This window comes from Mirounga angustirostris, unplaced genomic scaffold, assembly GCF_029215605.1.
Source record: "Mirounga angustirostris isolate CCGP_5_RB_7025 unplaced genomic scaffold, mMirAng1.0.hap1 SCAF_11, whole genome shotgun sequence".
NCBI lineage: Eukaryota > Metazoa > Chordata > Mammalia > Carnivora > Phocidae > Mirounga > Mirounga angustirostris.
In genome coordinates, this window is record NW_026991719.1 from 39,161,919 (window position 1) to 39,187,159 (window position 25,241).

General features: G+C 47.9%; 1 protein-coding gene across 1 annotated transcript in view; it reads right to left on the bottom strand.

Moving 5' to 3' along the window:
• Window positions 1–25,241, bottom strand: part of DIPK2B (divergent protein kinase domain 2B) — a 40,399-nt gene that overhangs the window by 8,289 nt on the left and 6,869 nt on the right. The window contains exon 2 of the mRNA XM_064573960.1: window positions 23,835–24,099. Coding sequence (XP_064430030.1) covers window positions 23,835–24,099 — 265 coding nt within the window. The remainder of the gene's footprint in view (window positions 1–23,834; window positions 24,100–25,241) is intronic.

The window sequence follows — 25,241 nt, forward strand, 5'->3', positions numbered from 1 at the left end:
CCAATTCATGTGCACTCCAGCCTTCGGGAACGTGTATAGATGGGAGGAGAGGGGACAAACCCACTACATGCCATGCAGCGGGCTGCGGATTTCCCATGTGATTTCTCATTTAATCCTCCCAGGAACCCACGAGGCAGGTGCCATTATGAGCCTCCTTTTGCAACCGAGGAATTGGAAGTCTGCCGATTGTAGGTAAGGGGTGGATTCAGGATTTGAACCTGGTGTGGACCGCATGTTTGTTCCCCTGCCCCTCCTCAACACCTCACCCCCTCCAACGCAATTCATATATTGAAACCCTAATCCCCAGTGCAATGGCATCAGGAGGTGGGGCCTTTGGGAATTAACTAGGCCAGGAGGGCAGATCCCTCCTGATGGGATTAGTGCCCTTTTAAGAAGAGCCGTGAGAGCACCATGTGAGGATACAATGAGAAGGCAGCTGTCTGCAAACCCAGAAGAGAGCTTCCCCTGGGAGCCAATTGGCTGGCACCTTGATCTTGAACTTCCCAGCCTCCGGAAGTGTGAGAAATAGTCTTCTGTTCTTTAACCCACCTAGTCTATGGTACTCTGTTAGAGTAGCCCGAGCTAAGATAGGACCCAGTTGTTTCGACTCCAATGTCCATGCAGTTTCCCCTGTAATAGGACCTGCCCCAACCCCGCCCCCCCGGCCCCATAAGCTACCCAGGTGGGGACCAGAGAAGATGATCTGAAGCTTGGAGAACATCTCTTTGCTTTTCTTTTTTCTCTTTTCTTTTTAAAGATTTTATTTATTTATTTGACAGAGAGAGAGAGAGAGACAGCACAAGCAGGGGGAGCAGCAGAGGGAGAGGGACTCCCCTCTGGCAGGGAACCCCATGCGGGCTTGATCCAAGGACCCCGGGATCACGACCCAAGCTGAAGGCAGACGCTTAACTGACTGAGCCACCCAGGCACCCCCATCTCTTTGCTTCTGATAGTCTTTCCAAGGCAGCCTGAAATTCCACCATTACAGATAATCACTGGGGACTGGGGGAGGTAAGTAATCTCTTCTCTCCTGCGAGAGCCAACTCTCAAGTGAAAAAACCTCTGGGAGAGGTAGGACACTAATTGGCCATAATGACAGCAATAATAATAGGTGATCATTATTGAGAGCTTTCTATACGACAGGATGTTCTAAGCCCCTCACATGTAGTGTATTCTTTCATTTACTCCTTACAAGACCCTAGTGAGGGAGGTACTATTAATATTGATGAATTCAAACATTTCCTTGGACCTAAGAGTTCATTTTTTCCTTCTGATTCTAAAAGAAATGAAAACATGTCCATGGGCCCCTCCGAATCTTCTTGGAGGACAGTGACGTCCAGGCTGAGGCCTGAAGTGTGGATAGAGTGAACCTGTAGAGAGGGTGGGAGAGGATTCTATGCAGAGGGAACACCTTGCATTAACCTTGAGATAAGAAAGAATATGCTGGACTGCAAGTAGGATAGTATCTTTGAAGGTGAAGTATTGCTAGTAACGGTTGACAGAAAAGAAGCCCAGATAGCAGGAACATTGGAGTTATTTTAAGGAATTTTAATTTTATCCAGAAGCGATGGGGAGCCACTGAAGGCCTTGAGCAGGGGAGGGATATACTCAGATATGCATTTTAGGGAAAAGATTCTGGGTGTAGCATGAAGTGTGGATTCAGAGGTGTCCAAGACTGCTATTTATGGACTCCTGGATGTTAGTGAGGCATACGGCTGCCCAGAATAAAGATTACATTCTCACCTTCTTTTGCAGCTAGGTGTGGTAGTGTGACTAGGTACTGGTCAATGAAATATAAGTAGAAATTTCTGGGAAAGATCTTTTAAGGGAGAGGGTGTATCCTTCTTCATTCTTTTTTTTTTTCCCCTGGCTGGAATGTGGAAGTGATGGCTGGTGCTTAGGCAGCCATTCTGGATCAGGGCTTTGTAGAGGAGCAAAATGAAAGTAGCCCAGATCCCTGAGAATCACAGAGCCACTACATCAGCCCTGGATAGCTATGTATTAGTTTCTTTTATGTAAAAGAGAAGAATATTTTGATTTTGTTTAAGCCACTGTTATTTGGATTTTTTGTCATATGCAAATGAACCTAATCCTAAATATCACGGGAAGAAAGAGTGGAGGCGGGAAAGTCAGGAAGATGCAGGGCTCCAGGTGTGAGATGAGAGAATGAAAAGATTTGAAGATATTTGTTGGTGGTAGAATTTATAAGCCTTGGTGACTGGCTGGATGGGGGAGGAGGGGCAAGAAAGAGGGAGGTGTCAGAGGAAGTACCACCAGAGGTATCATTTGCTAAGGTGGTTTTATTTTTTAAAAATTTTTTAAAGATTTTATTTATTTATTTGAGAGAGAGAGCAAGCACCAGCAAGGCGGGGAGGGGGTGGAAGGGCAGAGGGAGAGAGAGAAGCAGACTCCCTGCTGAGCAAGAAGCCCGACTCAGGGTTTGATCCCAGGCCCCTGAGATCATTACCTGAGCTGAAGGCAGACGCTTAACCAACTGAGCCACCCAGACGCCCCATAAGGTGGTTTTAAAACATGTTCACAAAGTCTTTGACACTCCTCCCATCAAGGGGTGAAGTCTAATTCCCCTCCCTGGAATATGGACTGGCCTTGGTGACTCAAGTCTAGTGACTGGCACACTTATAGGAGTGATGCTACATGACTTCTGAGCCTTGGCCATGAAAGGTGACTCAGCTTCTCCTTGACTCTCTCCTATCCCCAGCCACCATGCTGTAAGGAAGCCCAGGCCACATGGAGAGAAAACAAGATCCCCAGCCTTCACCCCAGGGGAGTGCCTAGCTGACAGCCAGCCCCGACCTGCCAGCCAGGTGAATGAGCCATCTTGGAAATGGCTCCTCTTGTGCTGGATTGAGCCATGTCAGCAGATGCCACGTGGAGCTTGGTGAGCCTTCCCTTCTAAGCCCTGCCCAAATTGCATATTTATGAGCGAAACTGATGATTGTTGTTGTTTTAAGCCACCAAATTTTGAAGTGGTTTGTTACACAGCAATGAGTAACTGATATATTTGTAGAGAAGATTCTGGGCCACCTCTTGAACTACAGCCAGAAAAGGCTTGAAAACTGTCTTGTACCCCAAGTCCCTTTACAGTGGCAGCAGCTGCTGCTCAGGGTCCCCCTCAGAGAGTGGGGCTCCCTCTAGTTCTGTTTAGTGTGCGCTGGCCACGCGCAAGCCCACAATTATATTGGCTAATGGCAAACAGAATTGGGAAATCAAACATTTTTCAATAAAATCAAGACTCATTCCAAAGCAAAATACAGCATTTTGGGGGATGCGCCACTGCTCTGGAGTTTCCAAATCACTCCTCCCTTCCACATACATGGGCCACCAGGCTAAAGCAGCACCTTCCAAGGAGAGGCAAAAGGACAACCAAACCCTGGTCCACTGTTGCCCTACCCCTCCCATTCTTGCCTGGATTCCTCATCCTTCTCTTTCCGGTCTGGTGCCATCCCTTAGGGAACCAGCCAGCCCGTCAAAGTCTTCACAGTGTGGGGCTAGTGACTGGGCTTTTGCTCTGCTCTACAGTCACCTAACAGGGGCCTTCTGTGCAGCGGGGTACAGAGATGATAGTCACACTTCTCCTCCACAATCCTTAATGTCTGTACATCAGTCAATAAAATTTATTGGGTATGTCCCTGTGATGGTGTTTCATGAGTTAACTATGGTGCCCAGTTATTCCATCAAACACCAATCCAGGGGTTGCCATGACAATATTCTGTAGATGCGGTTAACATCTACAGTCAGTTGACTTAAAGGAAGGGAGATTGTCCTCGATAAAGTGGGTGGGCCTGATCCAATCAGTTGAAGGACCTTAAGAGCAAAACGAAGGTTTCCCTGAGGAAGAAATTCTGCCTGTGGATTGTAGCATCAGTTCCTGCCCAGGGGACTCGACTCACCGGCCTGCCCTGTGGATCTGGGACTTGCCAGCCCCCATAATTGCATCAGCCAATTCCTTGACGTAAATCTGCTCATATGTATGCTTATGCTTAAGCATACATATGCTTATATGTATGTATATATATACACACACATATAAAATATTCTGTTATATATAATTAGAGATTATACAAAATATTTATATCATATTAGTTAATAATACACATCACATTAATATTAATAAATTATTAATATTGTATTTAATATATTAATATGTTACACACACATTACACACTGGCACTAAAAGAAAAGCACTTGTTCATTGTGGAAATGACAGCAACCGAGATCAAAATCTAGGTTTGCTTTCACTTTTGAAGCTTCTAGTGAAATCGGACTACGCAAGATGTGACTTCCCCGATGAGTTGTTTGACCTTTGGTTGGCTTTTACCCACATTTTCAAGTGTGTTGGCTCAAAAAAACATTATCAGCCACCAAGAGTGTCCTCATGTAAGGGGTTCTTACCAGAACAGAAGCATCAGGGGTAAATTGTTTAGACAAACGATTTCGTGACTCTGTTGGAGGTACTTAAGAAGTAAAAGAGCTATGCTTGTTATTCCTTTCTAGAAGCTACAGATAAGAGAGTTCATCCATAGGCAGACCACAACTGAAAGTTATATGGATCTCCAGGCACCATGCCAGAAGTGCCCCAGCTCCTTCTCAAGTTCTATCCCATGGGTGAGATCTGCCCAGCCTGAGGGTTCCCACCGGAAGTGAAAGATGGCAGCAGGGGGACCATGTCTCAGTTGGGGTTTGACCGCCAACCATGAGAGAATGTCGTGCACCCGCTGCCCATTCCCAGTAAATTCGGGACAACGGCATGGGGAGCTGCTTGCTGCAGAAGCCTCTGTAGTGATCGCTATCGGAAAACATGGTTGGCATGACATGGCTGAGGAAAGGAGAGTGACACTTGCTATAAGTTTTAACTGGGGGCACCTGAGTGGCTCAGTTGGTCAGGTGTCTGCCTTTGGCTTAGGTCATGATCCCAAAGTCCCAGGATCGAGCCCCACATTGGGTTCCCTGCTCAGCTGCTTCTCCCTCTGTCCCTCACCTTGCTCGTGCTCTGTCTCTCTCTCTCAAATAAATAAATAAAATCTAAAAAAATAAATAAATAAAAATTAAAAAAATAAAAGTTTTAAGTGTCAGGCCCCATGGCAAGCCTTTTCACGGACATTATCTCGACAGACACAGGGACTCTGAGCCTTTATTTCTCTCTTGGCCTGGTGACTATCCTAGAAATTTAGTGATTGCCTAAAAAAGGACTTCAAAAATTTTTGGAAAATTGGGGCTCCTGGGTGGCTCAGTCAGTTAAGCATCTGCCTTCAGCTCAGGCTCAGGTCATGATCTCAGGATCCTGGGATTCAGCCCCGTGTTGGGCTCCCTGCTCAGTGGGAAGTCTCCTTCTCCCTCTCCCTCTGCCCTTGCCCCTCCCCGCTTGTGCTCTCCCTCTCTCAAATAAATAAATAAATAAAAATCTTTTAAAAAATTTGTGGAAAATGCAATGACATTAATTTTCATAGCCCATGCTGGCTAATGCAAATGGTAGACTGTACCATCACGCCATCTGGCAAAATGCTCCCATTTTCCAGATAAGCCATACTAAGGTAAGAACTAGGAAAGGGAAGTGACTCGTTAAAGATCATGATGCTTATTGATACCCAAGCCTGCATTCATACCCAAATCTCAGTAGGGCATCAGAAATGACATTGGTGATTTCAGGGTAGGGTAGCATGTCCTAAACTTGACCAACAAACGAAGGCTTCAGAGTGCTATAAAAATACAGAGCCCTAGGCCCCATCTAGAAATTCTGAATAGATAGGTCCAGTGAGGGCCTAGGGTTCTGCATTTTTGACAAGTGTCCTGGGTCGTTCTTGTTATCAGGTAGGTGGGAGTGTGGGATGAGGGGACCAACTGTGTTTCAGCGTTCTTATCTTGGGAGCTTTGGAAGAAGTTCCAAGGCAGAGTTCTTTCTTTATTTGGGATACAGATAAAAACGATCTCGCACTCTTGATGGCAGAATGTGGACATCTGGTAGACAAGCACTTCCCTGTCACTCCTCAGACAGTTGGGACCTTTGCCCAGAAAGTTTTGGTTGATAAAAGCCCGAAGAGCTACCCTTCAAAGGGGGCTGTGCGTGCTGTAATAAGGGTGCTCTGGAAGCTCGAACAACCTTCAAAACCCAACTGAGTCAATCTCTCAGGAGGGAATCAGATGCTTGGAGGAGGGATGGGTTGCTGAGCCCTGCAGTCCCATCTCAGACCTGCTCTGCTTTCCTCTTCCAGAGAACCAGGAGAGCCTGAGCTGGAGGAGGAATCGGGGCTGCCAGGGTGCCACGCTGCAGCTGGAAAGGCATCGAGTGTCCAAGGGCTGTATACTGACTCAGACTGGCCATTAGCCTCAAGCTGTAACCCAGGGCGACAGGACCAGAAGGAGAACTGGACTCCTAGATGCTTCCATTTTTTAAAAAAGATTTTGTTTATTTATTTAAGAGAGAGAGAGAGAGCACAAGCGGGGGGAACAACAGGCAGAGGGAGAGGGAGAAGCAGGCTCCCCACTTAGCAGGGAACCCAATGCGGGACTTGATCTCAGGACCCCGGGATCATGACCTGAGCCAAAGGCAGACGCTTAACCCACTGAGCCACCCAGGTGCCCTTAGATGCCTCTATTTTTATACTTCTTATGATGTTGGGTCAGGAAGTTACTAGGATTGCCCCTTTGGTTATTTTGGCCAGGAAACAGTGCCAGAAGTCACGCTGCTGAGTTGTCCATTTTCACACAGCAGAAAGACTAGAGAAGTTGTTTAGATTCCGTACTACTGCCTGTCCCACTATGTCTTTGAGAACTGAGCGCCGAGCCAATTTACAAGCCTCACAGAACACGCATGCAAAAGGCTTTGCATTCGATAAATGGCACAAATTATTGTCACCATCATTGTCCTCAGTATAAGAGTCATCACTGCCACATTATAGATGCACTTTCTAAACAGCCATGGTACTCTCCAGGCCCTATGTCCCTGTCTAGCTGAAGCCTCCCCTTCCATGGCCGCATGCTTAGGCAAACAGGGTGAGGCCATCTTTGATGGGATTGGGGGTGCCTGGTGCGAATGGGGTATCAGTGAAGAGTTAAGCCAATTTTTCTGACTTCCTTTTGGAATTTAGATTTGGGATCCATCTGAGAAAGGGGGGAATGGGGCAGAGCTGTGGAAAGAAGCATGGGTGCCATGAGCCAGGGTGATTGGGAGCCCACGAGACACTGGCTGAGTGCTAGATGCATGGCTGCTGGATGTGAGTTGCCTCAGGTCCCACGAGCTTCCAGACCCAGTTTTAGGCCAGGGATGGCCTTACCACAAACTCCTTTTCCAGAGAGTGGGTTCGCTGAATCTTTGCTCCTTGCCCCCGGGGAAGCCAAGCAGCCCACCAACCCACAGAAAAGCATCCTCACTGAGGCACGAGGGAAGGGCAATGGGTTTGGATTGGAATCTTGGCCCGACTGGGACTCAGTCTCCTTCTCTGTAAGAGGAGATTATGGCGCCTCTTCTACCTCACAGGAATGGCAGGAGGACTCAGGAAGACGGTGTGTGCCTTATAGCCATCCTAGCCCCAAGCTCATTTCCCATATTAATCGTCCCACCTGGGTCTGGATGACTTTGGGCTGTTTCCCAAAAGCAAATATGACTCGGAAGACAAAGATTTACCATGACTGAACATATCTGAACACTTGCTCTGATGGAAATAAATGTGTAGAAGAAAGAACACTAACTACTCTCAGGAAGAAAATCTAAGGCAAGAAGGATGGCTTTCCTTTTTAAAGATTGGAAGTCAGCAATCGGAGGTCATAAAGATGGCTAAAGGCACAGCTGGATTCAGGACTCTGACCTCTCTTTCCAAGGACACGGTCAACTGACCAGTGGAGAGCTTCACGTTGAAATGAGAATTAGTTTTCACTTCTCAGAATCTGTTCTTCTAAGGCTTTACAGAACATAAAAATAAGGCAAACGGACATTATTTCATGTTCACAAATTATGACACATGCTAAAGACAGCAGATGTGCTAACTCAAGTCATTTTACCCCCTTTTAAAAAATTGATTAATTTATTTACTTATTCCTCACCCCACCTTTTAAGATTTTATTTATTCATGAGCGAGAGAGAGCACGAGGGAGGGGTGGGAGGGCAGAGAGAGAGGGAGAAGTAGACTCCTCGCTGAGCAGGGAGCCCAATGCGGGGCTTGATCCCAGGACTCTGAGATCACGACCTGAGCCGAAGGCACATGCTTCACCGACTGAGCCACCCAGGCGCCCCCATTTATTTCCCCTTTTAACCTTTTCCAGGGTCACCACCGTCTTCCCCATCAATGGATTAGGCCACAGATATAGAATGCAACCGGGGCACTTTTTTCCACGCACTGGGAGGAAGGAGGCTTCCAAAGTCGGCCATCCCGTGCACGTTCAATGTCAGACATTCAAACGATATGGAACTGTACGGTGTGAAAGTGACTAAGAGCTCCTGTTACTGCCCCCAGAGGCTACCATCGTTATATGTGGGGATGCAGTGATACCAGGGGAAAAAAAAAAAAAAAAAAGATGGGAAGTCAGCTTTTCCAGCGAGAAGATTGCCCTGACTGGCTCAGTTTGGAGGGCTGAGGGAACTCGCCAACAAATGAGTTTTTACTCTTAGTGAATTTACTGTTACCCAGCTCTCCTAGCACCCAGGGAGAAAAAGAGAAAGTTCGAGTGCTAATAAACCTCTGAGTTGACTTTCTGGTTACACAGCCGAACACCTTTTACATGATTTGGTTGTTAAGTATGCTTGCGACTCAGGGTTTAGGTTGATTATGTATCAGAGTTAATAAGTGTGTCGTAATTAAGACAATGATGATTCACTGTGCCGGTTTGTTCTGGGTAATGAAGTCGAAAGTTACAGAATGTTTCCTCAAGCTGCATTGTATTCAAAACCAGGAAAACCTATTTGGTTTTTGTTATTATGAGAAAGAGCTCACAGTTCTTTCCTACTCCAGTAGACAGAATCCCCCCAGAATCCCCCCCTCCCACTTTTACTGAGATGCTTTCTGATTGTTTTTCTCATCTGGAACCCGGACACCGCGCAAAGGTTCTTGGTTTGTTAACTTTTCGTTCTGCAAGTGCTGGCCGCCACAACGACTATTTGAGAGAAACCGTTTGGATGATTCAAAAAGTTTAGACATCTAGGGGCGCCTGGGTGCTCAAGTCAGTTAAGCATCCGACTCTTGATCTCAGCTCAGGTCTTGATCTCAGGGGTGGGAGTTCAAGCCCCACGCTGGGGTCCTCGCTGGGCGTGGAACCTACTTTAAAAATATATAAATAAATAATAAAAAGTTTTGACATCTAAAAATGTCCTCATCATTCTCAGTCACGTCCCTTTACAGGCACAGTGCATCCTCAGCCACTGTTACTGGCACTGGAGAAGGGAGGGAACTTGGTACAGTAGCTGGTGCCCTCATCATCCATGATACGGTGGATTTGTCATCGGCCCCTTCCCCCCTTAGGAAGTTTCTCTCTGCTACTGTTTGCCTGGGCTTATCAATTCTGGTTCCTTACAGGTCAGTCACTGATGGCGAGTTGGGCTTGGAAGAGTAGAAGCAGAGACCGAAAATGAGCCGAGAGCAGGTGCAGAATTTGGAGTTTGCTTTGGATCCCCTCCAAGCGGATAACCTCCCCGGGAAGGTTGTGTTGACGTGAACACAACATTCAATTAAAAAAATGAAACAGGGGCGCCTGGGTGGCTCAGTTGGTTAAGCGACTGCCTTCGGCTCAGGTCATGATCCTGGAGTCCGGGGATCGAGTCCCGCATCGGGCTCCCTGCTCAGTGGGGAGTCTGCTTCTCCCTCTGACCCTCCCCCCTCTCATGTACTCCCTCTCTCTCATTCTCTCTCTCAAATAAAAATAAATAAAATCTTAAAAAAACAAAAACAAACGAAACAGGTTTGGTGGCACGGGGCAGGGCGCGGTGTTTCCCTGGCACAGGATGGCCAGGCTCTGACAGAGCTCTGGTTTCCATGTAAAACAGGGCCTCCAACTCTGGGTGACATCCCGTCCTCGGGCAGGGATTCTGTTGGTTTTCTCTCCCCCGTAGTCCCGGGCCTCATGGGCAGGACCTGGATGCCAGGCGTCCTCGCTTCCCCAGGAACCCTGGGCATCGTCTGGCCTGTAGTGGTTGCTGTACCTCTTGGATGTGCCCTACCCTGCCCTCCACTCCCCCCCCGGCCCCGGCTACTTTCTTCCCCAGCTGCTGTTGTGTGTGTATGGCCCTGCCTTACTTTTGCTACCCAGCCTCCCCGACCCCACTATGGACCCTTGTCCATGCACCCTACCTACTACTTTTTGACCCATTTGTGGAAAGATCCCCTGTCCTCACGTCACTTGTCTTTTAGAAACGCAAATTCTCGGTCCCTGCGCCAGACCTGCTGCATCAGAACCTCCGGAGCTGGGGCCCAGCTCTGCCTCTGTTAACGAGCCCTCCGGAAGATTCTGACGCAGACTCAAGGTTGAAAACCGCTGTCCTACAGAATGAACGTCAACACTTGCTGCCTCCCAGTCCTGCTGATGCAATGCCACCCACTGCTGCGGACGCACACCGTGATCATGGACTTGACATTTAACTACTTTCCACATTCACACCTTATTCCGCATCTTTGCCTGGCACGAGTTTCTTTTATTCTCTGGAAGATCTGCCAGGGACATTTCCCCCAGCCCATCCTTCCCCTCCCGGGTCAGATCACAAGTCCTCTAAGCAGCTTTCCCGACCTAAGCAAGCCCTCGTTTTCTTCCTTGTCCTGGAGTCTGGTCCTCAGGCCCCATCGTGCCTCAGTTCTCACATGCTCGTGGACAGGGATGCTGAACACCAACACTTCTGTAACCTCCTCAGCTCCCAGTCCTGGGCGGGCACCCAGGAGGTCCTTAGCAAGCACATCCTTGGTCACAGATAGATGGATGTGCCAGAGCGCACTTACTTTGGGTGTCTGCTCCAACCCCCAGCTCCTGGGAGGCTGAGCCAAGCGGCCGGTGGTGGGTCTGGGAACGGTAATGTCCTGTCACGTTGGGGAGGAGCAGGGAACATGACCACATAGGGAGATCCAGTTTGCCGAGAAGGTGATGGAGCAGACAACCAAAAGAAAACAGAGATGAGAAACAATGCGGCCCCCGGAGGCAGAGATGGGCTGAGTAGGCGCCTTGGAACTTCCTAGTTTCCATGAGGTCCCGATGGATGTATTTCTGGCACAACGAACCCCCCCTTTTCACTTTAACTGTTCCGAGGTGGTTTCTGATCCCTGCAACTTCTGATCCCTGAATAAGTTACAAGCAATTGTTTCCTTTTAGAAGACGTGCGTCATTTGTGGTGTTGTAGGTAACCCCTGGCGCTGAATTCCCCACAGTGTCCCTCCTGGTATCTGTGGTGCAGAGGTTGTGGTCGGGCCTCCTCCTTTCCTTGCCTCCCTATGCTCCTTGCTGTCAAACCTTCGGCAGCCAGAGGCTCGCTCGGTGGCAGTCGTGGCCCCCTCTTCCATGGGGTAGCCAATATCTTGGATGACCCTGCCTATGGGAGTGGTGGCTAGTTTCGTCCTCCCATTGGAGTCTCTCTTTCTCTCTTCCCTCTCATCCTCCATCTTCCCCCACTCTGGGGCCCCAGGCTTTGCCACTGTGGAATTTGTGAGCTGCTCAACGATTTTCCACTGTGGCAGATGAAATAATCTTTGTGGCAGGCAATTTAGCTGATAGTTGGGACGGACGGGGCAGCTGATGCAGACGAAAACACATTATTTCATGGTCTGTCATTTTGATTCAGGTATGCCAAGGCTGGTCATAATTCTCCACTGGGCCATTTCGTTTTATGGGCTGCTGGGTTCCCCACCCCCACCTTTCTTTTTAAATCAGAAGACAGGACGCCGAGTGCTTCTGACAACTCACTTGTGCGTGCAAGCTTGCAGAAACTTCTGTAGGAGCTCAGTGGCTTCTGCTGTGCAAAGGTCCTGTGGTCCAGGAAGCTCAGACAGAACCCCGATTGTCAGGAAAAGCTTCCAACTAGCCTTGTGCTTGCGTGGGGGAGGGGCTGCCAGGCTTCTGCTTCTGTCGAGGTTGTACCAACCCTATCCCTCAGGGTTCAGTCAGAGAAGCAGAAACACTAGGTTGTTTTCTCTTCTTTTTAAAAAAAACGGGGATTTGACCTCACACAACTGACCTCACCCCAGCAAGGGGAGCCAGTAGAGGGGACACTGTGTGTGAGCTACAAAGTGGTCACGGTTTCCCTTCTGCCTTCCAAAACTCCCAGAGAAATCTTTCTGTAGCCCACTGGAAATGGAAGCTAACAGGGAGGGGAATTCTGGGAAATTCCAGTCAGCCAGGCCAAGGTGACGCGTTACAAAGCCACCCCAACATCTTGGTCTTTCTTTGTGTGTCTCATGGCGACTTTTCTCTTCATTAATACCAGCGAGAGTATGTGATACCATATTAAGTTACAGAAGAACGTGCAACATTCCATATATTGCATTTTCCATATATTTAAAGATTATTCTTATCATTTTTCAACTTATTCAACTTCTTCGACTTCTTTGTAATTAAGTTAATATGACTAGAAAAAAGACAAGAAGGAAGAACTCCAATGTATTCACAGTGGTTGCCTCTGGGGGGGTGGGTTCTAAGTGATTCCCCCCCCACTTCCTTATGGATTTTAAAATATATATACTTTAAACATTTTTATAATGAATATATGTTACCTTGATGATTAAAAATAAAATTTAGGGGTGCCTGGGTGGCACAGTTGGTGAAGCGTCTGCCTTCGGCTCAGGTCATGATCCCAGGGTCCTGGGATCAAGTCCCACATCAGGCTCCCTGTTGAGCGAGGAGTCTGTTTCTCCCTCTGCCTCTCCCCTCACTCATGCATGGTCTCTCTCTCTCTCAAATAAATAAATAAAAATCTTAAAAAAAATAAAATTTAAAAATTGAACGGGAAGGGAAAGACCTGGTTTTGGGGGGTGAGGAGGGTGGTGGCAGGTGGCCGGGCTGAGGATGTGTCTGGGAAAGCAGAGGTGGGGCCAAGGGATACAGGTGACAGGGCTCTCTGAAGCATGCCAGAAGTGGTGCCCTGTCCCCTTCCAATGGGCGGGGAAGTGCTGAGGGTGCTGTGTCGAAGGACTTGGTTGGAAGAGTTCCCTGTGCAAGAGGTGTAGGGAGAGGGAAGGGGATCTGTCACGGGGACCTCCTGTGGGAAAATATGCTCAGGCAACCTGATGGCCTCCAGGGCCGCAAGCACTTGAGGTATTAAGTTTAAACAGACAACTAAAAGGGGAGGCCGTAGATGATTGGCCACTGGGCCAAGGGCAGGACTTCAGGGAGGACAGAGAGATCAGATGGACCCAAGAACAATGAGTGTTAAGAACGGGGTGAGCCCCGTGACTGTTCACACATCACTGTAGCCATCTGGCCATATAAAAATCAGGTAGCTTCACATACAGAGTCCCTTAGACCCAGAACCCTAGGAAAGGACAGTCATTTTAGGCTGAAAAGAAGACGCCGATCTCAAAATACTAGAAGGTAGCTATATCTGTTGGTTAAAGCAAAAAAGTCACTTATGTTTTCGGAACTCCCTTCCCTACCAAAAGCATACATGTTGTCCGCTGTCTTGTCCCCAGAACTGGAAAGTGCCACGTGTAAACGAGCACCTGCTGAATCTCAGGGACAGTGTGCAGGTCTCCACAACATCCAGTGCCATTTTGGGGGCCCTAGATGCATGGTCACCCCGGACCACTGACCTTCCTGGAACCTCTTGGTAGGGAGGCACTGCGGACCCTGGGAGAAACAGTGATGGAAGGCCAATTGGTCTTTTGTTGTCTCACCTTCCCTTTGGAGTAGAGTCCTCAAAGGTGCTTGGTCCAACTTATCAGGGGACCCCCCCGGAGGAACCACTTTTAATTCTCCTGAGCAAGAGGCTCCCCATCAACTTCTCCCTTGCTGCCCTGGGTCAAAATGCCTTAGTTGTCTCTTTTCCAAGATAACGGTGTTGAGATCAAGCCTTGGAGAGTGTTAATGGATTACCATGTCACCATCCCTCCTCACTTGAATCCGTTAGACGTTTCTGGTATCAAGAGTCCTATTCCAAGGAGTAGGAACCATGATACTGAGTCAAGCCAGTAAAGATGTTCTCTTGGGGAAAGTCAGGACTTTCTGAGACTCTGAAATCCCATGGCCTCTGGAGTTAGCCCAGGGAGTCAGCCCTGGTGGGGGTTGAGAGTCACCCGGAAGCCATGAACAGTGAGTGATGAATGATGTCCCATCCATTCACTCATTCTATCACTCCTTCATCTCCCAAACATTTGTGAGGTGTCTACTCCATGGCAGACATGGATGAGGGAAGACATAGATGACTAAGAAGCAGTCCCTGCCCTCAAGCAGCACCCTGTCTGCTTTGGCAAAAGCCAAAAGAACGAAAACCAATGCCATGTATTCTGATCTGCTGTAAGTGTGTTATTAAGTCGGGTTCTCCTCCGACTCCCATGCTAGGCTTGGTTCCTTTTTTTAAATATTTAATAAATATTTTATTTATTTTTGTGTGAGAGAGAAAAGGAGAGAGAGAGAGAGCGAGTGAGCACATGAGCAGAGGGGAGGGACAGAGGGAGAAGCAGACTCCCCGCTGAGCAGGGAGCCTGGCATGGGACTCCATCCCAGGACCCCAGGATCATGACCTGAGCGGAAGGCAGATGCTTCACCGACTGAGCCACCCAGGCACCCCAGATCCATGGTTCTTGAGAAAAAGAATACACATGAACCAAGCTCCATAGTCACGCTATCTTTTGCCCTGAGGGCATTTTCCAAGCTGCCGTGCAGTCTTGCTGGGTAAAGGAAACAGTTTGGGGCTTCCAGAGTCGCTGGGATTTGGGGGTAGGGTCCTATCAAGGAGAAAGCCATAGAGAAGGAGCCCCCCAAATACGTGTAAAAGTTCCTGCCAGGTCTCTGGCCAACTCCTAAGCTGCATATGAGCAGGTGGGTCTCCAGGCATAGCACAGAACCACAGAAGGCTGTATCCCTGAGCAGAGATTTCAGAGGCTGCATACTTCTGGCAAGATGGAGGCTGGACTTTGAGCCAGACATCTTAGCACCCTGGGCTTTGAATTGGACCTCAGGAAGTCCATACTCCAGTAGTAAGGATCATGTCCTACCAGCAAGGACCATGTCCCAGGAGCAAGAGCAACACTGAAGAAGATCTACACGAACAAAGTCTAACCCCAGCCTCAACATGATTAAGGCAGTGATTCTCAACTGGGGGGGCAGTTTTCTCCCTCCGAGTTGTTTTGCAACATCTGGAAACATTTTGGGTTGTCCCGACTGGATGTTGTGATGCTATTGGCACCTAGTGGGTGGGGGCCAAGGATGCTGCTAAACATCTTATGATGCACAGGACAGCGTTGCCTTCATCCTCCCAACAAAGAATAATCTGGCCCCAAATGTCCATAGCTCCAGGATTGAGAAACCCTGGATTTAGGTGATCTGGGAGCAATGTAATTGGCTGCTAGAACAAAAGTCAACAATCTTTGAAAGAAGATAATATAAATCAGAACCTCTACAATGTATTATCCTTAAAACCCAGCATACAATGAAAAAAATTGCCGAAAAATGTGAAGAAGCAAGAAAAACCAATTGGCAATCAAGAAAAAGGAAAACAACCAGCAGAAGCAGAAGGAGAAGCAGAGATAATCCAGAGTTAGCAAGTATGGAATTCAAAGCAACTATGATTAAGATTTTACGAGAAAAGAGGAAAAGACAGACAAAATTGATAAAGAGGAGAGAATTTCAACAGAGAATTAGAATTTATTAAAAAAAACCCACATGACATTAGAAATACAAAATGCAATATCTGAAATTAAGAACTTATTGACTGGATTGGATACCAAACTGGGCACAGCAGAACATATGATTAGTGAGCTATATATGAGAGGTAACTCATGGAAGCTTCTAGAAGTAAACAGGGGAATACTTTTATGACCATGGGATAATCAGGATGCTAACAGCATTAACCTTAAAATAAGCAGTGAATAAATGGGACTACCTTGAAATGAAGAATTTCATTTCATCAAAAGATACTTATTAAGAGAGCGGAAAGGCCAGCTGTGGACTGGGAGAAGATATTTGTAATACATATATCCAACAAAGAGCTCGTATTTTATTTTATTTTTTTATTATTATTTTTTTTATTTATTTATCTGAGAGAGAGAATGGGAGACAGAGAGCATGAGAGGGGGAGGATCAGAGGGAGAAGCAGACTCCCCGCCGAGCAGGGAGCCCGATGCGGGACTCGATCCCGGGACTCCAGGATCATGACCTGAGCCGAAGGCAGTTGCTTAACCAACTGAGCCACCCAGGCGCCCCAAGAGCTCGTATTTTAGAATATAAATGTAACTTTCAAGAATCAGTAAGAAAGGCAGATGACCCAATAAAAAAGGGACAACTTAACCCCCGGGTTTTACAAAAGACGAAATCAAAGCAGTCAAAAAATATGCGAAAAGGGTCTCTATATTATTAGTTAGAAGAAAAATACAACTTGAAAGCACACAATGAGATACTGCTAGACACCCACCAAGACGACAAAAATGAAAAACTCACAATATCCAGTGTCGATGGAGATGTGGAACAATGGAACTCTCTCTTCCATTGCTTATAGGAGGAAATCAGTACAACCACTTTGGAAAACTGGTAGTATCTACTAAATGAGTGCCTATGTATGTGCCATCATCCAGCAGTTTTACTTCCATAAGTATACTCATGTTCACCAACTGACATCTATAAGGATGTTTGTAGATAATGTTTTAAAATTCCAGATTTGGTAGGGTTCTTTTTTCTCCTCCTTTTTATTATTGTTAATGTCTGATGCTATTGCCTTTTATTTATTTTATTATTTTTTTAAAGATTTTATTTATTCCTTTGAGAGACAGAGACAGAGAGAGCACAAGCACGGGGAGAGGCAGAGGGAGAAGCAGACTCGATCCCAGGACCCTGAGATCATGACCTGAGCTGAAGGCAGACGCTTAACCATCTGAGCCACCCAGGGGCCCCTGCTTTTGCCTTTTAATCAGAGAAAGTGGTCCATGTTATTTCTACTTTTTAAAATTTATTGAGAGGTTTTGTGGCCGAATAAACTGTTTTTAGAACACAACCAACTTATCAATTAGTTTCATCATTAATTATTTCGAGTGAATGTCTTTATAGATATCTGTTATAGGTTATATAGTTTCACCTCTGTTTACTTCATATTATGTGGACATATGTAGAGGCACAGCCAATTCTCAGGCCTCTGAGCCAAGCAAAAGAATTTGTGCCAGCATATATCAAAATAGGGGTATTGAGATAGCAGAGGAAGAAATCATAGCAAGAGCAAAGGATGGCTTGATTTATTTAAGAACGGGTTTGGTTGGCTAACATCCAAGTTCAAGGAAAGCTGAGAGGCCCGTGAAGGCAGAGCCTGCAAACATCTTGATGTTTTTCCAGCCTTCAGTTTTGCCTTGACTGTGGACTGCCTCTATTCTGCTTTTGAGCTCTTTGGGAAAGGAACCCCTGGTGACTCATCTCACGCCTACCTTCCCTGAGTCTTCTCTTGCCTCTCTTCAATTACCCAACTTGTTTGTGTCAAGGTGGGGAACACCTTTCACTATCTTCTTTTCACTCACGAGGTCCATCAGGAGTAATTTAGGACTCAGTTGAGCAGACAGGCTGAGCGATCTGCTAGTCCCTTTTCTATGAGCCTATGATAAAAGGGAGGCCTGGAAATGAATAGGTTAGTCTCTAGCCCATTCCAAATAACGTGCTGGCCACAAATGCCGAGGTGATGACGTCTCGGGGCTTGTAACTCTCAACAAATCCCATGATCCAAAGCCTTAGTTGTTTCAACTGTCAACAGTTCCCTGACTGGAAGGAGAAAGTGGGCCGGGCGGGGCTCAGATCCATGCCGTAATCTCTCCCCAGTTGGCTCCTGGAACTCCCGTGGGCGACAAAAAAAGCACCATTGACTACTTCCCAAGGGTCATGGGGAGCAGGGTCTCGTGACCACAGTGTACCTCGGAAGGGCCTCTGCTCTCCTGAGACGGGTCAGCCAGAGGGTGTTTGCTGATGTTCTGGGAATATTGACCTATGGTGGGACTGGCCAGGCACTTTTAGTAGCTTATACTTCCTTTTCCATTAATACTCATCATCTTTGACTCCCGTATGCGATCAGTACGAAAATGGTATGGCCACCGATCAGCTGTTTTTCTTTTTCTAGCACCAATCTGGTCATGTTATTAAAAAAAACACAACAACAACAGCATATGTAACTTTTTGGAAAGGTCCTTGACCTGGTAGCCTGTGAGAGATTAAAATCTTTATGGTCTGAAAACTAGCTGCGACTCTAATACAAGATTTTCATCTTTATTCAAACACGTTATCATAACCCGTCTCGTATCACAGTGGGTCCCCGCCCCAGCGGAGCATCGTCTCCCAGAGTGCAGGGACCTTGTCTCGACACCCTTATCCCCTCCTAGGGCCTTGCATAGGTCCAGCAAAGCCCTCTTAACCGTTTTTGAATTAACTTTAAGCACAAATGAATTTTACTGTAGTATTTACCTCTAAAACCACATTCTGATTAAATGGTTAAGATGCATTTTGCTGAATTTGCTTACTGCCCCTAATTCTATCTCTTTAAACAAACAACCAAGACCGAGGAAGTAAAATCGCCCGCCATCCTTGTGTTGGACGAAGCTGCCCGAACACTATACTGCCATCTAGTGGGAGAAAAGGCTCGGCGGCCACGGAATCCGCTCCCACTGGCGGCGGGGGGGAAACAGGGTCTGTGTTTAGAACAATGTCAGAAGCAGCCGGTAGTTGAGGGGATGGGAGGGGGACGCAACGGGGGATATGTGTTTTCCTCCGATTAGCCGCGCACTGCTGAGGGCGGGTGCCTCTATGCACTTGGCATAATAGCAGAGGAAGCCTTCTTTGTGGTTTTTCGAACAGGCACATCATGATAAACTGGGTGGTGTTCTTGGCTGTGGTTCTATCTGTGGGCTAGTAATTTAGGCTGTGGGATATTCCCATCAGAACAATGCAGTTTTTAGAAGGAGAAAAGTCACGGTTTTATTAGCATAAGTCACACACACACACACACACACACACACACACTCACTCTGCGTTGTTTCACCCTCTGGCTGATTTTTCTGGTCCCTCGCTACCTCTTTGGCAATGCCTCGCTGCAGTATACCGCCTGTGGCTCAAGAGAGTGTCCTTAATACAAAGCCGTGCTTGGCCCTGCAGGAGTGGGGAGCCACGGACTCCCTGGCTCAGCCTCTAATGGTGACCCCTGGGGCTTTTCATCCAAGTTGACTTTATTTATTCATAAGCAGAACTCACAATCGAGGTTCGGAGGGCCCTGCACCTGTCACATCCCCCCTGCCTTCAATTTTCTTTTATTTCTTTGACTGTTTCTCTTCTCTTCCTTGTCAGTTCTCTGAGCAAACCTGTGGGCTCCCTGCGGCCCCTTTTCCTTTCCCAAACACGCACCGGCATACACACACACAGATACACACTCTGGAGGGCCCTGGCCTAGATCCCGGTTGGAAAGTGGCTTTTGAGAAAATCAGGGAACACCCACTCAAGTCATGGTCGACAGAATTCCTGGGGCCGGCAGAGCTGTTCGGCCAAATCTGGGATGAATGGTCACTCTGAAACAGGCTGGTTGCTCAGATCATCGAGAAGGATTCTGGGGGCACATCTGAATTTTGTGGGCAGGGGGAAGGATGCAGGGATGTTTTAGGAAGGTGTGAGATAGTCGTGGGATGGACAAGTACGAGTATTACCATATCGGTTTTACACACAAATGGTTTCTTGGAGAGCTAACAGTGAAATGCTATTAGCTGTTAACATCCTGGCATGAATTAAATTATTGGATTAGCTGCCCATCACCTCCTGGGACTCCAAGGGAATGAAGTCACAGGATTGGTGAAGTTTCTATGGGGCTTATTCTTCCTTTTTGTTTTTAGTTGAGGTGAAATTCGCATAACATAAAGTGTACCGTTTTCTCCATTTTAAGGTGTATAATTCAATGGCTTTTAGTATAACACAAGGTTGTACAAATATCATCACTCTAACTCCAGAATTTTCCCATCACCCTCAAAAGACACCCTGTGCCCATGAAACATTCACTCCTAATTCTCCCCCTCAGCTCCTGGCAACCACTAATCTGCTTTCTGTCTCTATGGATCTGCCCATTCTGGACATTTCCTATACATGGAATCCTCCAATATTTGTCCTTTTGCATCTGGCTTCTTTCTCTTAGTGTAATGTTTTGAAGGTTCATCCGTGTTGTAGCAGGTATCAGTCCTTGATTCTTTTTTATGGTCAAATAATATTCCATCGTGTGGCTATAACATGTTTCGTTTATTCATTCCTCAGTTGATGGATATGTGGGTTGCTTCCGCCTTTTGGCTCTTGTGATTAGTCCTGCTGTGAGCATTCACATACGAGTTTTTATCTGAAGACTCATTTTCGACTGTCTTGGGCAGATGAGTGAGTTTCCTTCAGCCCCACCTTTGGTGATGATGGATCCATTTTAAACCATCTGGGAGGTGAGTTTTGCTAAGAAGAAAAGTGTGGTAGTTTGGGTGCTGCCTGGATGGGACTTGGGAGGAAAAGGGTGCAGAACACCTAGGGCATTCTGTGGGATCCTAAGGCGAAAGGGTCTCTGGAAAGGAGGACAGGAGAGGGAGGAGGTGGGGCCCAATGGGGTGCCAATAACCTTGAGCTTTGGTGAATGGAGGAAAAATGGGGTTTGGTCAGCATTTATAAAATGGCTGCTGATATTTTTCTGTTTTTTTTTTTTTTTTTTTAATAAGGAAAGGAAAATAATCATGTAATATACATTGGTTAATTGAATTTAAATTTAAAAAAAAGGAAAGGAAAAATCTCTGGTGGGTGGGGATGAAAAGATGAGTTAGCAGAGAAGTGAAAATGGGTGTGGCTTTGGATGTGTCTTAACGGGGTGTTGTTAATGGATGTGTTTTTGTCAGAAAGAAGGAAAGTTTGTTTGGCCACATGTTAAGGTGAGAGGACAAATTTGGTCGAGCAAATTTTAGCACAACACACTGAAGAAAGGGATCCTCTCAGTACAATAATGTTGCCATGTATTTCTATGGCGATGGACTTTTTCTAAAGCATATGTAAAGCTCATTAGGATGAATGAATCGGATAGAGAAGGCACTATTTGCTGCCCTTTGGGAAGGAAGAAATCAAGGGACGCCTGGGGGGCTCAGTCAGTTAAGCATCTGCTTTTGGCTCAGGTCATGATCTCTGGATCCTGAGATCGAGTCCTGCATCGTCGGGCTCCCCTTTCAGCGGCGAGTCTGCTTCTGCCTCTCCCCGCTGTTCATGCTCTCTCTCTCTCTCTCAAATGAACAAATAAAATAATAATAAAAAAAAGAAATAGGAAATCAAGGCATGCAGCAGAGTACCTGCTGATAGTAGTCATTCATCAGGATTGTTAAATAATAAGCGAAGCAGAGTCATCTCAAGTCAAAGGATGTCAGAGCTGGGAGGCTCTTTGAGATCATCCACCAGGCCTCCCCTCAACCCACTTTGGGAAGAGGGATGTGGGGGCAGAGTGGGGAAGTCCTGTGCTTAAATGCCACGTCACCTGGTTGGTGAGTGAAGGACCCAAGTCAATAGTTTGTCCTCTGTTCCCTTACTGAGTGTCCTCATATCATCCACTATATTGCTTTGTGGTGGTTTGTGTTCTTACCTGTCCTCGCTGGGGGCCACCTGCTCCTGGAGGTGGGGCTTGTGTCAGATTCATTTTCGTGTCCCCAAGATAAAGCACAGTGCTGAAGCTTGTTGACCAGAGGCACGGGAAGCGGCAGCTCTTTGCTCTTCCTGGGTCTCCGCTCCTTCTCGTTTGGCCCCAGGTTTGAGTGGCAAAGCCAGGGCTCAGACAGTTTCCAGACTCCAGAGATCTTTTGTCTACACCACAGTGTCTACACTCATCATGGTAGGTGACACTAGATGTCCTGGGCGGGGTGCTTTGGACTTGCCGGGGTCGGGGAGGGGGCATGGGATAATCCCCACTGGATTGTTATTATGGAAATCTCTAGAAGCTGAGGGAAAGAGGGAGCTTTCCTTAGTTCGTCGGCCTGGCCACTTTCCGTGGGATCTCAAGTGTATCCTGAGCACCTGGCTGTCCTTTGTTGTTTTGCGCAGGTCCCAAGTGGAGGTAAGTCTGGAACCAGTGCCTTAGGAGAACTGTGTCCTTCGGCATGGAACCCGTCAATGATGGGGGCCGGAAGAGGTGACGGGATTTTCAAGGGGGTTCTGAAACAATTCCTTGTGTATCTTGTTTTGCTTTTCCTGGGGGACTTCCACTTGTTCCTGAGCACATAGTTGAGGCAAAGCGGGAAAGGTCTCACATTGGTCCTTCCTGTGGCTCAGTCCTTGCTGTGGCCAGCCTGCAATTGGCAAGTGGCAGGTACCCAGGCCAGGGCGTGGAGGGTCTGTCTGCGAGTGCAGAAAGAGAGGCGCAGGGCGATTATACTGATGGTGTGGACCACGGTGGGGGCTTTGTTATCTGTCCTCTGTTGTCGGGTTCTGCTCAGCGTTGAGCAGCCCCGCACGGGGTTCTTCTCACCTGAGCCTCTGCTTGCTGTCTCCTGCACAAACTCCAAGACCCGGATGTTGGATCCCGCCACCTCCCTGGCCTGGGAATGGCTTGACTTCCTCTGGCTCCTTCTCTCCCCACCCCACGGCAGTGAGCTTCATAAAGTGTAGAGTACAAAGGGCTCCCAGATGGCAGCCATGTTTCCCACAGCTTGATTGCTCCTGATTGTAAAGCAGTGTCCACACAACCCAAGAGCAAAGCCACATGGTCTTGTGACACAGATGAGATATCCAGGGACCAGTGGTTCTTCTTTGCTTGGTGCCCCTCCTCTTGAAGAGGCCAAGGGAAGGTCTGAGTGCTTCAGAAGTCCCTCGAGCAGCCTCAGGTGTCCACGTGAAGGGGGCTTGTGGCCTGGGGAGTGCAAGAGGTGGCCTCGGCATCCCCCCAAGGGGGCCAGTTCGAGCCCTCCAGCCTTGTCATGGCAGGGAGGTTGGGATGAGCCTCTTCTTTCCCATCTTGGCTGAAGGTGAGACCCTCCTCAGTCCTCTGAGGGGGCATCTTCTGCCATCAGGGGCCCAGCAGGGTGTGTGGGGAGGTACAAGGTTATGCTGGTTTGGGTGAGGAAGCAGGATCCCGGGGATGATAGTGCAGGAGGGGGGACCAAGGCAGGGTATGAGGGCGCCAGCAATGTGCTGAAGTCCCGGAGGTAGCCTACTGGGGGGAGTGAGTGGGAGCTCTCAGATGGGAAGAGGGAGCTGTATTATCAGAGCCTACTTCTGTCATGACTCAGGTTTGGTTCTTCTTTCTGGTGGGAAATGGACGAGGAAGCTGATGTCCAAAGTGGGCTCTCTGGATGGTGAAACAGGGTGTCTAGGAGAGCTTTCAAGAAAAGGCACAGTCTGGAAGTTGGCAAAGGTCCCCCGAGAAGCTTGTAGGTGAGCTAAACCCTGGCCGGGGGGAGGGTTGGAAGGGTCATCCCATCAGTTCTTCAGACCAGAGGTAGCAGCCAGAAACTGTTTCCCAAATAGTTGCGGAGGGTCACATCAGCGAGAGTGGAGGATGACAATGGGAAGGGTCACTATAACTAAACCTGTCTAGTTACCGTCTTGTCACAAGCCACTCTGCTTTGTGACATGGGTTTGGTCCCACTTCAGACCATGACTCCTTTTCCCCACATGGAGGTGTGAGATGAGAGTAGATGCCTCCCTCCCCCTCGCCCCCTTGTCTCCTGCCTCACGACCAGCACACTCACCTGCACCAGGTCCGGTGTGAGGCGCTTGGCCTGCAGCCATTTCTGGAACCTCCTGGTTTTCCGCAGGATGCGCTCGATGCTGCAGGTCTTTGGGGCTGCTGCAGAGGCGCAGATTCTCCTGTCTGAGATGTCACTTTGCTGTTTGCTGACCAGCCTGGAGACCTCCACGGGGCGCCAGGTTTTGGAATCATCTGAGTAATTTGCAGGGTAAGAAGGCAAGTAGTCGGGAGGCAGTCCAAGGGGGGAGGCCAGCCAGCTGTCAAACCTGGAAGAAGAGCCCTTTTATTTATTTTATTTTTTAATATATTTTTCTAAAAATTAAAAAATTTATTTATTAGAGAGAGAGAAAGAGAGAGAGCACAAGCAGGGGGAGCTGCAGGCAGTGGGAGAGGGAGAAACAAACTCCCTGCTGAGCAGGGAGCCCGATGCAGGGCTCCATCCCAGGACCCTGGGATCATGACCTGAGCCGAAGGCAGACGCTTCACCGACTGAGCCACCCAGGTGCCCCCAGAAGAGCCCTTTTAGGATCTGCTTGGAGCTGGAAGGATGAAGCGGGGGCCAAGGAGGGACTAGCAATATTGTCAGAGCCAGCAGAACCTGGGGACAGGGAGACAGGCGACAACATCCTGTCTGATCCATTTCTTCTCCTTTGACTGGGGCACTCCACTCTTCCTGCGAGAACACTACTTTTGTTTCCTCAAACTCAGGGATATAAATATGTGATGTCAGAAAAGGTGAGCTAGATACATGCCAGACACATGCTTTATCCTCTTCAGGCAGCTGACGCAGAAGGACTAGCCATGGCTTTTTGAACGGCAGCTTTACACATGCTGGTGCCTTAGATTCTCCTGATACCCCATCCCCACTTTACAGATGGGGAAACTGAGGCTTATAGAGCTTAAGGACCTCACCCAAGTTCAGACAGTACATTGCCAAGCAGACGTGCAGACCCAGGGCCATCTGTTTCAGCAGAGCCCATGATCTTTCCCCTTCCCAACACTGGTTCTATAAACAGCCCACCCTCTGACTAATGGCTGGGTCTTGGAACCATAGTTGGTGAAGAGGCTTCTGGGCCTGCACTCAGAGGAGCACTACCTCTGCATATCCCACCCTTAGTGGCTCCATCAATTTTGCCTTCAGTCCAAAGATTTAAGCCATCCATACCAAGCAAGTCACAGGGAACAGTGGCTGGAAAATGGTCACCAAGTTCAAAGCCATCTGGGATCCAAGACGTGTGTCATGCCACACAAAAGCCTGGTTGGTCCTTAATCCTTCCCTAGGACCCCTTTGCTAGTTTCCTAGGCCCCACCTTGACCTTTTCTCTGGTCATTCTTCTGGCCACATGCCAACATTCCCATTAGGGGAGAATGTGAAATCTTCTTCTGATTTATGTAGGAAAAATTAGGA